The 18,000-nt window shown below is 32.2% G+C and overlaps 1 protein-coding gene across 4 annotated transcripts in view; it reads left to right on the top strand.

Moving 5' to 3' along the window:
* CSMD3 (CUB and Sushi multiple domains 3) overlaps positions 1-18,000 on the top strand; it is a 589,442-nt gene that overhangs the window by 366,877 nt on the left and 204,565 nt on the right. For all 4 annotated transcript variants that reach the window (XM_064395032.1, XM_064395025.1, XM_064395049.1 and 1 more), the window contains 3 exons: positions 767-982; positions 1,574-1,762; positions 11,598-11,767. In XM_064395032.1, coding sequence (XP_064251102.1) covers positions 767-982; positions 1,574-1,762; positions 11,598-11,767 — 575 coding nt within the window. The remainder of the gene's footprint in view (positions 1-766; positions 983-1,573; positions 1,763-11,597; positions 11,768-18,000) is intronic.

Genomic DNA, 18,000 nt, shown 5'->3' with positions numbered 1-18,000 from the left:
ACTATATTGGCTTATACACATGATAAACCTGAAAATAGTATTAAATTGGAGGTATGCATAATCACTTAAGCTAGCTAAGGGATTCTTCTGTTTATTTTTCTTGGCTTTTCAGTGCACTCTACCAAAAGATCATGCTCTAACCCTTAGTTAAAAATGCAGAAGGGATTTAATTGTCTGTCTTGATCTTTAAGTCTTTTTTTTTTGCCATTGTGTTCCAGGAGATATCTTACTTTCTCGATGTGTGATTTACATATGATGATTGGCAAAAAAAATTGTACTGTTGACATATGTCACATCTTATTAGGAGACCTCCCCTTTTTTGGGAGGAATTGGTGATGCTACTTATTTGTCATTAGAATTTAATATCATATATTTTATAATCTTTTCTTTCACTCATGCTACTCAAGGATACTGGTGATTGTAAGAAATAAGGCTTACCTTTTTTAGTCTGCCATTAACTGTTTGTAGTTTTGAATATACATAGTGTATCACTGGATGTTACACAGAAGTGGAAGGATCTGTCTTTAAATTCTATAAATCAGATATCCATATTTTGCAGCTAAAAGTTAAATATGGTGTCAAAACAAAACCTACTGCAAAGATATTTTAATTCCAAAATCAAGATAGATATTAATTTTTAGAAAAATTGGATTATTTTCATTTTCCAGATGATGATTCATAATGTGATGCATGAATTTTAACCTTGGCTTAGTTACATGGATGTTAATAGGGTGACATGTAAATCTAATTCTACTTTTTCTAATAGGTGTGCAATTCACCTTCTACACGTTTCATTTGGAGGATCATCATGACTACTTACTAATAACAGAGAATGGCAGTTTCACACAGCCACTGGCCCGTCTGACTGGCTCAGAGCTTCCTTCACCAATCAATGCTGGTCTCTATGGAAATTTCAGAGCTCAGTTGCGGTTTATTTCAGATTTTTCGATATCATATGAAGGATTTAATATTTCTTTCTCAGGTAAGGAAGTACCTGTAATATCTGACTCTTGAAAAAGTTGCTATTTTGGTTTTTTTTTCTGTATGCTATAAAAAGAAAAGAAGAATGGAAATTATTTTGGTAAATATATATACTGACAAATTATATAATTTTTTTCCTAAGCACAATAATTTAAAAGCCAGTGAACCTCTCTGCCACATGATAAATAAGATGGCAGTAAACTGTAAGACACATTATCAAGTGAGGGAAGAAAGAAAACATACCAAGTCTACTTTCAATTACTGAAATCCAGATCAGCTGAAGTTTCAACTATTTAATTTTTGTTGAGCCATATTTAAATTTGTTTTATTTACTGGAGTTATTTATGGCTCTTACAAGAATGATAAATCATGTTGTGTCATGCATGTTTAAAATATTGTGAATGTATTCATTTGCCTTGCTTTAAACATAATCTGATTATCAATTTTACCTTCGCACAATTCTTTTGTTTTAAAATCTGATGCCTGTATTGATATTCAGGTAAAAACATACAGAAATTACTACACTGCAAGATTACATATATGACTGGTAGAGAATGTGTTCTCATAAAAGCTGACTTGCTCTTGTTTGCAGAGTATAATCTTGAACCTTGTGAAGATCCTGGGATCCCACAATTTGGTAGCAGAATAGGATTTAATTTTGGTGTTGGAGATATTCTGACATTCTCTTGTTCATCTGGATATCGTTTAGAAGGAGCTTCAGAGGTTATTTGTCTCGGTGGTGGACGACGAGTATGGAGTGCACCTCTGCCAAGGTGTGTGGGTACGTGGTCAGCTGCTTTCATTTGCTTGTATGTGTAGTCATTGTCCATGGACTTGCAGATTTATAGCATGGAAAAGCATGGTAATACGCCTCTTTTTATGTACTCTCATATCCTCCATATCTCCTTAGTAAATATTTTTAACCTTTTTAAAAATCTATTTGGTATTATAACTGTAAGTGGACTTCATAGTCTATACTTGAAAGCAATTCAAATTGAGGGCACAATGGTTACTCATCTTATTTGGATTAATAGGTTAGGAAAACTGGGTATAAATTTAAATCAGCATTTACCTGTTCAGATGTCAGGTAATTTTTTTTTTTTTTTTTTTTTGGTCAATGCAAACTTCCCAGTGATACCTGTATTATAAAATTGTAGTTAGATCACTTAGACCAGATTTGTTTCATAAAACTAGGTCCATTTATAGGAATACAGTCAATCTGGATATCCCATGTAGGAACCATATTCTCAGAATATCCCTAGAACAGCTATTCTGGTTTTAAAATGATAGCTAAGATAATTCAGAAGAATCACTTTCTGATGATTCCTACCTAACACTCTCCACTCACTGTAGCCTATATATGTAGATTTGACTAGAAATTTAGCTTTAAATGGTCAAGAATATTGATTGAGCTGAATGCTTCCTAAATTATTTGGTTTTCAGTCCTGTTGAGAACTGTTAAAAAAATAAGGTCTCTAAAAAGTAGGATAGTTTCTAAAGTGTCTGCATTATTTTTATTTAATGGTATATATTGCTTAAAATTATTTACTATATAGAAAAGTTTACACATGACAACATCTGTATCAGTGTGCAAAATATTTTTTCATAATAAATTGTCTGTTAGTTAAACGTAAATGTCTTTCAGATGTTGATTGCATAGTAAGTATTGATTGTGTGTTTCCTCTTATTTGTTGTTACTTACTATATCAACATTTTTAGGTTCAAACCACTCCTACATCTACCTCAATATAAGGAAAATAATGAATTTAGCTTATGCATTGGCAACATTTATTTTTGTACCTATAGAAGAGATGGTTTAGATGCTGAGTCAGCGCAATGGATGAATGAAAGCTCCTTTTGTGTTGGGGTTGATGAATTTCTAACAATAATAATGAATGTGTGCACAGTCAAGAAGATAGGTTAAAATTTGGTAATAAATTTCAGAAGGGGTTAATAAAAAATGAATTAGTAAATTATCATCAAAAATAATCTTTCACGGCAGCATAAATGTGAAAAAAATCCTATATAGCTTTCAGGACAGAAAAATAATGTTTATGTTTGTTTGTTGGGGGAAAAGAGAAAAGCTGTAATAGAAGGAATAAATTATTTTCTAGTCAACATGTTCTCTCCTTACTTTAAAGTAAATAAAAGATAGCCTCAACTAGAATGGCTTAATTAGGCATTGCATTTCTTAAGTATCCAGTCTTAAGTTATGTGTCATAATTATGAAATTCAAACAAGATGAGTAGAAATTCCTGTTAACCACTTATATTGGACTCAAAATTTATGTGTTGGTACTGTTGCTCACGTTTGGTATTTTTTGTCAAAATTATTAGTGAGAGAATGCTTCTGATACAACATGCACTTTCACATACACGCAACTTCAGTTGAAAAGTAACCACTGCTCATAATATTTGTGTTCAGACTGTCAACACAAGAATAAAATACAAGGAAGATAGATAAAGTACAAGTTTGGTGGAAGGCCAAGCATCCCTCTCTGGATACAACAAAAGCTAATGTGTTGCATTTTGAAACAGAGTAGTCAGTCATAATCAATTCTAAACCAAATCATTTGCCAGAAAATTAGAAGCTGTCTTTCCTTTTCTTATTTAGAAGATGGATAAATATTTGTAATTTATTAATTAATGTTATTATTCAATCTGTAGAAATAGTCTTTAAAAAAATTTACTTATGATTTAAGAAATGAAATTTTGAAATTTGGAATTATTAAAATACGAATTATTAAATTACTATTAAATTATTAAATTTTGAAAGTATTATGATTATTATTAAATAGTTGATAATTATTAAATAATGTAATGATTATTAATTATGCTGGTATTAGAAATTATTAAATTATTAAGAAAGAATTTTGACATTAGAAATTATTTAATTATTGTTAAACTATTGTTCATTTAATTCTTTAATTATTAGGAAATTATTAGGAATTATTACTTGAACATTAATTATTATTTATGTTTAAACAGCAAAAAAAAAATTCTACTAAATTTTTAAGGCTGAATTTCTCAAATGATGTTATTATCTCAATTCAGTGGGGCTTGATGTTGTGCTAGAACATTTTTTATGTAAGATTTTTCTAAAAAAAGCATAAAGGTTTTCCATTTTTCTGTTCACCATATCATGTAGTATATCTTGGGGTGCCTGTAGTCACCCATGGGGCAGGCATAATTCGATGGTAGTTGAAACTTTGGTGTGTTGTGTACTCTGTGTTGGCCAACAAAACTAAAACACACTCTGCATGAGTTACTGCAAAGTAACTATCACACAGCCAACTTCACAAGTGGTTAATAAATGGGTGTATCTAATGATGGCAGAAAAAAGTCCATAATCTTTAAATTGCTTTCTTTGAATTTTTCCATGGACAGTGAAAAAAGTCTCCTTTTGAGTCTAAGTAGTAAATTTGTAAAAAAAAAATATCCTACAGTAAGTATGAATGCCTGTTCACTTTTGACTTTATAAAAAGCAAAATCTAAGCTCTGGATGGACCTAAGGAATCAACATTTTCCTCAATATGCTGGAGGTTTGTCTCCAGCTTGCAATACAGAGCAGAGAAATAGTCTTAAGTTTGTGAATATGGAGCTGCTTTCACAGGGTTGTAGTTCCTCTGAAATGTTCTGATGCATTTGGAACTCAGACATCTTTGCCTAGTTCTCTTTATAATTTTCAATGCCATAGATAGCTTACAAGAATTTTCCTGTAACTGTGTTACAGATAGGAACAAACAAGAGCAATTATTATTGATTTAAAGAGAAAAATAATGACATAGATAAAATTAAACTTTTCTTATCATCAGTAATGGAATGAGGATGATTAAAGATCTTTTAGAGCACTGTCATTCCTTAGTTTCATGATTTATTTTTATGCTATACTCAAGTGATAGCTAAATGGAGTGTTCCTATTCAGCACACATATTTCTTGCTTAGAATTGCTTTTCTTTTCAGTAAAATGTGGAAAGTTGTTTGTATTATACCAGGATTTCTTATTATTTTTTTTTTCTTTCACCTCCCCTTTTCCAGTTTGTTTTTTCCATTCTTTATAAGGCTGTTGAATAGCCAAGTTGTATTACCCTTCATTATAACTGTCATGTTTGAATTTATATCTTGGATTCCCTAACATCGGGATGACCCCGAGCCAGCCCGATGGTCGAAGAAAGAGTTGGAGTTCTTAGTTTGTGGTTCTCAAGGTTGTTTATTGTTGCTTATCTAAGATGTTTTTTCTCCAGTCCGCCACAGGCCTGTCTGGCAGGTCGGTTCGAGGCACACTAAACGCCTCCCGGGCTCGTGCTATCTTTTATACTAAAAACTACGTATATTATGTTTACAGTTATTTTCCAGTACCTATCACCTATGTTAGACGGTGACTTTCTACTCTAAACCAATCTGTGAGTGCCAACATCATCCTGAACATGGATGCCAGGGAAAAGAAGGAAGGACAGGGCACGCTCAAATCCCTCCATCTTGGATCCCCTGACCCCCATGTACAGAATCCCAAACCCCCCTGTACAAGGTTCCAAACCCCCCTGTACATGGTTCTAAACCCCCCTGTACATGGTTCCAAAATTTTCCCTTCACCCCATGCTTACTACTACTATGCTACTTAAACTTTTGTGACCTGTGATTCTTCATACAAGGCTGGTAATTTCTCCCACGGGCTAAGATCAAATCCCCAAGTGTTTTTGGCCTTCCGCCAGGGCTCATCAGCCCCCTGCCAGGGGCTCAAACCGTCCAGGTCACCTGAAGGCATGTCTTGGGTTCCGACATTTATAGACCCTAATTGTTTCTATGTTTGTGTAAAATAATCTGTGTCTTCATAGCTTCCCAACTGTATCAAGTCTTTTCCTCTGACTTTCTTAGGACCATACAGTTTCTTTCCAGACTGCTAAACCTTTACTGGAAGACAGTGACGCTAAAACTTTTTTCTTCTGGGCTACTTTCACTTTTTCTGTTCATTCTTCTCATTAGGTCCTAACAGTCTCTAATTCTGGACATGGAGATTTCTAAGGATCTATGTCCCTTGAAATTATAAAAAACAGACAAAAAGACATGAGATATCTACAGGCAAACTGATTAATTTCTATCATGTTGCATACTTTTCAGATAATATTTTACATTATTTTTTTCCATCTGAGATTTTTTGCCAAGGTGCTCAGTGATGTAGCTTTTTGCCCAGCTTTAGTTAAAGTGCTTTTCAAAGAACACTGAGAACAGGCATTTCAGAAATGTCTGAAAGGTTATATTGTATGAAAGAAAAAATAAATTCAGCATTGACTGGACGTGCATAAATATGGAACCAAGGAAGGGAAGGTGCTACCACAGATACATCTGTAGTAACTTCCCTCATTAGCAGGAGAACCATTAGTTACCCTCAGTGTATCCTTATTCTATATCCCATTAATCTTACTCCATCTACATAGCTCTATCCATTTCTATGCATACAAAATGTACAGGATAAAGATTGCTTTTAATATGTTTTCCTTCAAAAAAATGTCCTTTTGCTAGTTTTGAGATTTCTTTTGATATGTGAAATGTTTGGGCAGCATGAATTCTGAGTTTTAGGATTGTGATATCCACTTGTAAATGTCATTGATCATCTCAGAACAAATGAATCCTAAACTTTCTTATGTTCATCGGAAGTGATTTTATTCCCTTAGATATTTTTTCTGTTGAGTGTGAAAATGTTATATGTCTATTATTTTCTTCAGGGATAGGATTCCTGTAAAAAGCAAAACACAGTCATTGAGGTCTCACCATATGTTAGTATAACAGCATTATGATAAGACATTTTTTAATAATTCTTATGTCTTTTTAGATTTTGCATCCACTTTTAACTGTTCCTGTTCCCCATGTGGAAATTTTTACTAAGTTCCAGCAGTTCCAGCACTTCCTGTGTTATCTTGTGGAGGGCTTTTTATGGTTGTTCATGTTTTTGAGATATTTTTGTTAGTGTTGGGATTTTTTATCAGAATATTAAATTAGTTTAAAGGAAAATCATGCACACTGGTAGTTTAAATTCTTCTAATATAGAGTGTGGGTTTTTTAATACAATTTGCCTTGTTAACATAAATTGGAAAGCTCATTTGTTATGATATTTCTTCATCATCCTTTGACTGATTGCAATGCAGGAGCATATTATTTAATATATATGGGACTCCTACCCATTCTTGTCAGCTGGAGAGATGAGTTATGAAAAATAACATTAATAATGTAAGTAATTCTTTCTAAGAAAGTTTTCTTTTGTATTTGGTCATTGGCCATTGATGTAGAAATATCTTTTTCTAAAATTATTTTTGGGTCATAAATACAGGATCTTCCCAGACCTGGAAATACTACCTTTCATTACAAGATAAATAATGTAGTCATAAACCAGCCAAAATATATTGAAAATAAGTTTAATACACAAACAGCCTCATGAATCTTTTAATGTTCAGATCAAATAGGAAGTAGATAACCTCTATTGCAGATACATAATAAGAAATTTCTGTTAATAATTTTTGTCTATATGAAACGAAGTCTTGTATTTTGGAACAATGTAAAATAGAAGGAAACCCCATAATTCTTACTGATTGAAGAAGACAATGTTCTTTTTACTTTTTTTCATCAGCATAGGGTTCCCTGTATTTAACCTGTCAGAATATAAAAACTGCCTGGAAAACTTGTGATAACCTTATGACTCATGCTATTCACAGAAAGAATGCTTTGGCAACAACTTAATCCTTTCAGAATTTTTGTGCTATCATCTGTTTTGCTGCTATGTTTTGACAAGAAACTATTTTCTGGTTTCTGCAAGCCTACAGTTGAAGAGGTAGAATGTCTGAAGACAAACGGCTTTATAAGAAACTCTTTGTTGAGCACTGAATTTAGATACAGTTTGTGAAGTTTATTTACAGTGGTATAAAGATAAAATCCTTTTTGGAACGCTTCTGTTTACTTGCCCAGTCTGGCTGCTGCAATAGACAGTCTCCTAACCAAGAGATACCATCTTTTCAAACCACTGGACTCCTAGATGTAGCTCTTATCTTTTGATTCTAAAGGATTATATTGAAGAAAACAATTTCCCTCTGTCTGAATTTTTATCTGTAGGAGAACATAATGTGTTTTTGATTCATAATTTTTTGATTAATAATTATTTATGGCAAGAATTTAATCAGCTAAATTGTGAGAAATGTTGCAATATTCTCTTTTTTTTTTTTTAAGCCTTTCAATTAATTGAAGAATTGAGTTATTGAGTTGAAATGGTTAATTTACCCAAATAGATGCATTTCATTCCTGGATTACAATCACAACGACATTTCCCTTGCTTACAAAATTTAAATGCACTAATAAACAACAGTTAAAATTCATCTGTTTTATTATGGAAAGGTGCAATAAACACACATTTATAACCAAAAGCATCACAGTCTGTTACTGTAATTATCTTGTTATAGAAGTTTTTACTTGATTTTTCTTTTGATTTTTTAATTTTCCTTTCTAATACTGAAAGGAACCTATTATTTCTGTCACAGTCTGGAAAAAGTAATTGACTTCAATAATTTACTTACTGTTACATCCTTCTACTTTACATTAGGTTGAATTAAAGTCTTTGTGAAAATCTATCTGGATGTGGAATATTTTTCCTATTTTTTTAATAGAAGAAAAGTGTGTAGGGCAGTTTCTAAGTTTCAGCTGAAACAAGTAGAATTTTTTTAAAAACCCAAAACCTTATTAATAAGGCAGCCTGATTTTTATCTCTGTTGAACAGAGAATATTACTAAAATGAAACATAAGCACAGTAACAGAAATAACAGAAGTTATAGAAGTAACAAAATATTTGTAAGTTCTGATAACAGCTCTACATATGATTTAAAGACTCTCTGATCCACTGTAATTTTTTCTTTACTTCTGAAGTACTGTTTGTCATATCTTTTCTATGTTTCCCTGTTTACACATATTCCCTTAACTTCATCCTGGTTTTCCTCTTCAGTTTCTTTTTATCTTTCACTCACTGTAATGCCTGTTAAAATTATTTTCCAAACACGTTGAAAAAATTGCATGTGTTTAATATTTGGGTTTACTTTAGACTTAAGAACTCTATTTACATTACTTTTTCTGGACACTTTTTTACTCAGCACTTAAATGCAAATAGAAATATTATGGTCTCTTTTTATCTTTGCTCTAGTATTAACATCAGAGAATAGAAAGAAACTGAGTCCCATGAAGCTCCATGTGATTTTAAACAATATGTTTAAAATATTGCCTGCTCATATTTGTAGATAGGAGTGGAGATTCTCAGATAGAACTATCCATGCTGCACTTTGGAGCACCTTGCAGTATTAATTGTGGACCTTCCCAGCTTGATTTAGTAGTGTTCCAACATATAATCCTAACTCCCATTTTTGTATGAGCATGTTTGATGCTTTGTGGTTACTTGTTCTGTTGTGGTTTTTTAAGCCATAATTTGCACTGACAGGTGGCAAGGATAGAAGCCAGGAACTAACTGTTGATTTTGCCAGAATTCTGCTAAGTGTACAAAAGAAGCAACTGGAGGACTCTGGGCCTCCATGGAACTGTGATGATGCTACGGGAGAAATTCTATTATACTGTGTTTTTTGGCACTGCATTTATTAAATTGGCTTTCTTGTCTGCTTACACAAGATGCAAAGAATCACAGAATGGTTTGGGTTGCAAGAAACCTTTGAAGATCATGTGGTACATCCATTTGCCATAGGCAGGAACATTTTTTAATCAATCATGTTGTTCAAGCCCCATTCAACCTGACTTTGGACACTTCCAGGGATGGGACATCCACAATTTGGAACAAAATATTCTCTCTTTAAATTCAGAAAACCATATTGAAAAATATAACATCAAACACAATGACATGACTGTATCCTTCTTCTTAACAGAAAACTTAGCATGATTGTAAAACACTAGTTAAAATTAAGTAATGTTGTTGTGCATAACTATGTGGTAATATTAATGTTTTAAAATAGACTTAGGCTAACTATGGTGTCTATTTTAAAATCTTTTATTTTGTTATTAACAAAATAATAACTTTGTTTTTAACATTTTAAAAATTTCCACTGCAGACTTGTTTGAGTAACATTCAGGATATTGAAATATATATTTTGTACATGAAATTAAAAAACAGCAGTGACAAAAAAACTCCCAACTTGATAAACTACCCTTTCTGTATGCAGCTAAAGCAGACATTGCACAGAAAGCCAAATCAGGCACAGATCAAAGAACAAAAGCTTGATGACTACATCTAATTCAACAATATAGAACAAGTACCCAAATAATTGAGGTGACATTATTTTGTCCTGGAACAGCTGGATACACACAGTCTAGGAAGAAGTGGAAAACCTTCTATTCCACATGATCACAGTTATCCTTTTATTGCACTCTCAAATAAATGGGTATTTGCTATTTCAAAGATGCATAGGTCACATTGAATTACAACAGAAAGTAGTAAGATGATTGTAATTTCAGGATTGTGAGATCTCTTTTCCCAATCCAGAGAGATATAAAAGCCAAAAGGCACAATGTAATTATGGTATTAAGGTGATCCAACAACTCTGGGCTATGTCAGAACTGCAATTCAAAGCAATTTTTAAAAATCTGAACACAGCAGTAATCCAACAGTTAAAGACAATTTTAACTAGTGTTTTACAATCATGCTAAGTTTTCTGTTAAGTACACTGTACTTGCACTATAATCGCCACATATCAAGATTAAATAAAAAGGAAATAAAATAATTGTAATAGTTCTTCAGTGTCTGTTTAAAATATGTGGTAAATAAATGCTAAAAATTACTAAATTAAAATGATGTATATAGTCCAATATATGATAAGAAATGAAAGTTAATTTATAATGCCTAATGAAGCATTGGCACAAGTGTTTATGTTTCTAGGTTTTCTTGGGTGATTAAATGAATTGCCAGAATCTTTGATTATGAGGTTTACTACTTGAAATAATGACCATATTGCTTGAAAATAATTAAATTAATGTTTTTTTTCCCCTGGAAGTTATGTTTATCTTCTTTTCTTGTTATTGAATTTTTTCTTCTATATTTATCTGGTAGCTATAACATAATATTTTACTGCTATAATTTACATCATTGACTATGTTGATTATCTTGACAAAAAAATACCAGAGAGAAAAAAAATTTCATTAATCTATGTGAAAATTTGTGTGCCTACACATATATATATTTATTCATATGTGTGTATATATAAATAAATACTCATATAAATTCATAGAATTCTTCTACTTTCATTTAATTTGCACATCTTTATGAATTTCAGCATTGGAGAAAATAAAACAAATACAACAAAATTCAAAGAAGACCTTAGAAAACAATGATTATGGAATGTGGCATTTATATGATTTTAACTCTCAGTGCTTTTTGACATACTTTTACTAAAGTATTGCAATCTAGAAATATTCTTGTAGCCACCAATCACCATCATGATCGTGTACTTAAAACTGGATTTAGGTATTAATAAACATTATCAATGTTGAGCTCGGTTACATTAACATTACCATTATCACCATTACTAAAATATTTATGTGTTCTATTAAAACGTGCCTTAACTTTTTTTTTTTTTTTAATTGCAGCTGAATGTGGAGCCTCCACGACAAATAATGAAGGAATCTTACTGTCCCCCAATTATCCTCTTAACTATGAAAACAACCATGAATGTATTTATAGCATTCAGGTACAAGCAGGGAAAGGAATCAATATTTCCGCCAGAACATTTCATTTAGCCCAAGGAGATGTTCTTAAGGTACGTAATCATGTAGCTTATTTCTCAGCTTCTGGTATCTCTCATTACTGAGGTTCATCTGCAATAGTACAGTACCAGGTAAGTGGATATAAAGCATCTCTTACAAAATATATTTATAAACTGGTTCCATTTTTAAGAAGCTAAACATTAGACACCCTCAGGTGCCCCTATAATCTGTTTCTTAACACATGTTTTTCTGACCAGAGATAATTAAAAAAGAGGTTGCAATAATGAAACAAATGTTGCCTTAATGGTTATTTGTATTGTAATTTTAGTGTTAAATATTCATCAATTACATCTTTGGACTTGTTTACTTCCACAGTATCTTCATAACTTGACCTGTGATCTAAACATCATAAAACATAACACACATAACTTTAATTTAACACAGTATAAATACTGCCTTTTGTACATAAGTTTTACACTTTACATTGTTTTAATCTAGTGTGCATGGAAAAAAGAAACAACAAAAGAGAAAGAAGAATACTACAACCTACCAGAGTTTTATACAGTGATTTCCCCATCTTTGATTTGTTCATAGATTTTATTATTGTACTCCAAAAAGTATAGTTCCAGATACGTGTATTACTTAGCCATCTACACATGTAAAACTGATGTTGATCAGGGTGTCTTTTCACATATGCCATCTGCAATAGCACACCAATGCAATAAGACATCTCTGATTAAATAATTGTCCAACTGTTCAGAAGATGTAATTTAATTAAATTTGCCTCTGTGAAATCAAATGAAGAAGAAGTACCATGCCAATCATGTTTGATTTTAAAAGTTTTTCTGCCATATTCTTATTACTTATGCAATAAGTAACCCATACTTATTAAATAAGAGGGACTAAGAAAATATGTATTCCTAAGAAACAACTCTGATTCATACTGGGGTTTATCTCATCTAACTGTAACCATCTGTGCATTAGGGTGGGATTTCTGTCCTTAGTTGTCAGATACAAGCATTTCCAAAATGGGCTAATTATACCTAAAATACAAGTAGACATAAACCACTAATGTAAAATGAAATTGGGCATGAAAAAGAAACAGGAAATCACATAGTTTAAAAAAATATTGTGCTCTTCTTAAAGCAGAACAGAAGCAAAGAAAAATGAACCAAAAGGTGCTAGATACACAGAATGCACAGGTGTGTTCTTTATTTTATATTAAAATTGCTGCTTATTTGAGAGCCAAGTGGATGCCCTTTAAGTGTTACATTAATTAATTTTCAAAGATTTAATTTGAAAGCTGTTTAGTATTTATTAAAATGTAAGTAGTATGGAAAAAACTTCAAACCAACCAATGAACTAACCAAACCAGTTGTTGAAGTAACTGTTAGCCAATAAAAGCATATGGATGGATTTTTCTCAAGATTTCTTGGGCTGAAACTATTCAAGTCTATTATCTTAATTTAAAATACATACCACTGTGGGAATAGAGATACAGTTATATACAGTCAGATAAATATAAATGAATATAAAAATAAAACAATTCAACTTTTTTCTTCTTTTTCTGATCTAATAATTTATGACTTTTCAAGGGCCATTTGAACAATATGCACTTCAGATGTTTAACTAGACAATCTTAACTCAGAGACTTAGAGAAGAAAATTCTGTTTTAATACTGCTACTCAATTAACGTGAAATTAAGAGCAATGGAAAATTAATTATAAATAGATGAAGGCCAGCACTCAGCTGTAAATGCCAGTGGCAGAAATATTTGCTGTATATTGCAGGTGTATTTTTTAAATGAAACTAGTGTTATGTAATTATAGTGTTTGCTTTTCAAGTCAGCAGCCATGAATTATAATGAGCCGAAGTTCTGCCCTATTAAAAAAATCCAAAACAAACTCTAACAGGTATTCTTGATTATGACTGTCACTTTTTTTCAGTCTATCTGACATTATAGCATGGCAGAGGCACTCAGCCTTTATGATTGTGGCAAGAAATATCTGTGGAACCCATCATGTCTTTTCCTGCCTCCTTTCTTAGATGAAATTCTCACAAACTGTCTTAATTCTATCACGCTCTTTTTTCATGTGTTCATGTGATAAAGAAAAATTCTTCAAGAAACACATTAGCAGTCACACTTTCCAAACCTTTTTTCCCAGAATCAGTTCTTCTGATTTCCCAGAATCAGTCTGTTGATCCCTTTCTGTGATCCTATTCTACTCTGAAAAAGGAAATATTTGACTGTTTTGCTGATTGTGGAGAATAACCTTTTGGCTACAGGAATAGCACATTAGGGTTATATTTTAGTTTTAAAGGACCATTATTAGACAAAAATATTTTTAACTTAATATGTATCACTACTGTGTAACTGGAAGGAACTTAAGGTTAAAAAAAAAATTTAAAAAATTCATCCTGTCTTCAAAAGAGCAAAGGGACATATAGTCAATACAGAGTTCCCTGTTGGCTGTCAACGAGGGAGGGTATAGTAGTCACCATTTTAAAATCAAGATACTAAAACACCAGCTTCTAGAGAGATCTTCCTTCCCCCAAACAGAAATGAAGCAAGTCCATAGTATTTCATGGTCAAAACTCAGATTTTTAATGATGAGCTTTGCTTGGATAATCCATCTCTTTTCATCAGAAGCTAGAGATAAAAATACTGTCAGGGAAGTTAGTAATGTACTTTGTGTTACTTTTTCTTGCATCTAGGATTTTTAGATCACTAGCGGTATGCAGCTAAAATTCCAGTCAAAGTCTGAAGAAACTGAGTAGTTTAATAAAATTTTGACAAGTTCTTTAATGAAGCCATGAGGACTGCTGCTTGCCATTTGAGTTAACTGACCATGGATGATGTTTATATCTGACAAGTGTTGTGATTGAAACAATGAAACAGCTGTACTGGAAATGCAGCCTTACAGTGAAACAGCATATTTAACACAAGTAAATCACCACCCTTACTATTACTTCAGGGACAGAGAAGGAGGAGTTCCCTTCTATCAGTTCTGAACTGGTATAAAACAGAGGTTTCAGAGCATATAATTTGTTTTTCATTTGCTTCATTTAGTATTCAATTCTCTTGTTCTCCTTTCAATGTAACTGCCCTGGATACTTACATTAATGGTGTAGTTCTGTTTGGGTTTTATTAGAAACTGTAAGAAATATATAAATATCTCTGCTTTTTGTGTGTGTGTGTATGGATATAACGTGCTCTTGAAAGTGCCATATATTCTAATATTTATGAAAGTTCTATAAAGACATATGAAGAATTTAGGATCTGTACAATCACTGCATGCCAGTTCATTTAATATTAATCTCAGAAACTCTGTAACACTTGTCTCCTTTTTTGCAATTGTACAGATAATTGAGTTTGTGCACTATGTTTCAATAGTAATTCAATATTTTTAGAGTAGACTACCTATGTGGGAGGCAAAGATAAATAATGCATTTTTTCTAAAGTGTGAAAATTTTTCTACCTGTTTTTCTTTTCTGCTTTTATCTCCATCCACCAATTTTTCTCATAAACTCTCTAGTCTCTGCTAGCTGTAAGCAAGTCCTTGAGATATACACAGAGAGAACAGAGTTATCATTGTTCTGCTTCCCTGAATAGTCCATTGATAGTAGTGAACGTGTTATTTGTGTTGAAATCTGTTGAGTGTAGAAAATATTCTTTTATATCAAGGATATTTTAACATCCTTTTTAATTTACAGGGAAAAAAAGGACCTTTATTAAAATTGAAACTTGGACATGGTTAATATAATGGTTTTCTTTATTTTCAGTAGATTTCAGCATAAATAAAAATGTACCTGCATGTGGTACTAATTAATGAGTAGTTTTATGGTAATGTTTAAATATAAAAAAACCAAAAAAAACCCCAAAAAACAAAACACCTCCAAAAATTCTGCAGACAGATTTCATTAAGCAACCTAAAACAGAAGAGAGAGGAACACTGACTATGAAAAGGATCTTCTTCCTCTTTTGTAGCAGACTATGAGCTTGGCTTTATATAGCGTGAGAAATGATGTGGTAGGTGATATTACATCTATGTGCAAAAAATTGATTTAAGAATTATTTTTAATAACGTTATAAAGCAATCTTTCTTTCTCCTTTTACTAAAGCACACAATGCAGCAACAGGCAGGTAACAGCGTGTCAGCAAGCCAAACTGGCACTCAGGGTTCTCTTTGGCTGCGCTTGGCTCAGCACTGATTGTGCTCCTGCCAAATACAGAGGATTCAGTGTTACTGCATTTGTTCATTGTCTCCTCTGTGGGCCAGATTTTAAATGTGTGCACATGATTCAGTTTTTGAGGGGTTTGGGCAAAGACTTTGAAGGGATGTCATATTTGGATCTTTTTGCTAATTTGTTTCTTAAGAGTCTTCATGTTTATAATAATAATACTTTTAGCAATATCATCCTGAATGCGACCGAAAAAATGGTAATAAGTGTTGGGGACAATCCCCCCACCCCCTCACCCCCCTAAACATATGGACCCTTTTCTGTCTTTATATTAGTGCTTCTATTCACATGTGATATACATTTGACAGGGCGTTGACAGCCTCAGTTCTGTGCTGCTGATTTTATGTTATTTCTTCTCTTTATAAAGGAACAGATCTTCATATCCATATGCCTTTTATGTTTCAATGGAAAAATCTCAAAAATAGCTTGATTAAAATGCACAAATTTTATACATTCACTTATGATTCTCCCTTGCTAAGACTGTATATAGTTAAATAAATTAGCAGAAAAAAAGGGCATTAATTTCCATTTAAAATTTGTTGATAATGGAGCCACTTAAGAGATTAGCAAGTTTTATTTGCCCTCTAATTGAAATGCAAACAACACTTCCTTCAAAAATTGAATATAACATCTATTAGTTCAAATATTTAGCTACAATGTTTGCTGTTAGCATCCTTCCCTATAACATTTCAACATATTATTGTGGTATGAAGAACATTAACACAATTTTCTGTGCCTTTTTTTCTTCCTTTATGAATTAATAATTTAAAAGATTGTTCTGTTTAATACCTAAAAAAGGTTGACCTCTGTTTTCTGAATAGTTTGTTACTGGCATATTAAGCATTATCCAGTCATGAGGAGATTATCTTTGAATTAATGTTTCAGGATGACTTTAAGAAAAATATATCCAAGTGAATGATATTTTTATAATGAATATTCTTGGACTTATCTTTAGCACCCAACTGACTTAAATCTAGATGTGCTGGCAAGGTCTATAAGAAAGCATATTAATATATTAAAAATAAGCTAATCGTGCTGCCTTAATTCACATGTAAAATTGCCTTCCAAAAGAATTATGAAGCTGAATTCCTAACTCTTTCAAAATATTTAGTTCCCACCTAGTTTAACAAGGTTAGAAAGAAAACATTGGTTCTGCAAATCTCAGAAGTGTCTGCTACCACTTTATTTGCAAGCTAAATGGTATAATTTAAATGATTCTATAAATTTCCATTTTTTTCCCTATTAACTCAAATGCAGCAGAGAAATGAAAATTTGACCTAAATTGAGAGTTACACTACAAAACATGCATTCTCCTAAGGGAGACCCCAGTGTCTTAGGAAGAGGGGTAATTTGAATTTCTGAAAGACAGCAACCAAAAGAAAAAAGTAATTCAATTTATTGTTCAGATGAATCAGTCTTGCCTCAGCCAAATGCAGTTCTCCTACTCAAATGAATCAGTTTCAGAAGTGCGGGATACTTTGAATTCTGTTCCTTCATAGAAATTATATAGGTTTAAAATATTATACAGTGTGACAGCTGGTTAGCCCATGAAATAGAATGAATATTAACTAATGAGAGATGTCAGTGGACTAATGTGCAAGATTTAATATGGTAGGACATCTAACAAAATTGGCAATAAAGTGTGTGTGGGGAAATACGAACATGAAGAAAATTGGTATCATGACACAGCTTATTCGAAGTTTGTGTGAGACTTTGAAAATAGTTGGTATAACTTCTTACCAGCCTCCTTTGGTTAAGTATTAGTGATACACAGATAGTAGGAAATGGTTGACTCTTATATAGCTTTTAAAAATAAAATAAATCCTGGGTTATTATTAATTATAAGTAGGTTCAAGCTGGGTTTTGTTTAAGTCTGTCATGATGTAAATATCTCGGCTGGATAGCAGTAATTCTACTGAAATGGGCATTTTCCTTTCAGCTGCTCAAACAAAACTAAGTGCATTTCAGAATTAATTTTCTGGGTTGGGTAAGTTTTTTTGTTTGGTTTAGGTTTGGTTTGGTTTGGTTTGGTTTTTCTTGTTTT

This window comes from Passer domesticus, chromosome 1 (assembly GCF_036417665.1).
Source record: "Passer domesticus isolate bPasDom1 chromosome 1, bPasDom1.hap1, whole genome shotgun sequence".
NCBI classification, from domain to species: Eukaryota; Metazoa; Chordata; class Aves; order Passeriformes; family Passeridae; genus Passer; species Passer domesticus.
The sequence above is the reverse complement of the archived record's forward strand: the minus strand, read 5'-3'. Positions and strand labels throughout refer to the sequence as shown.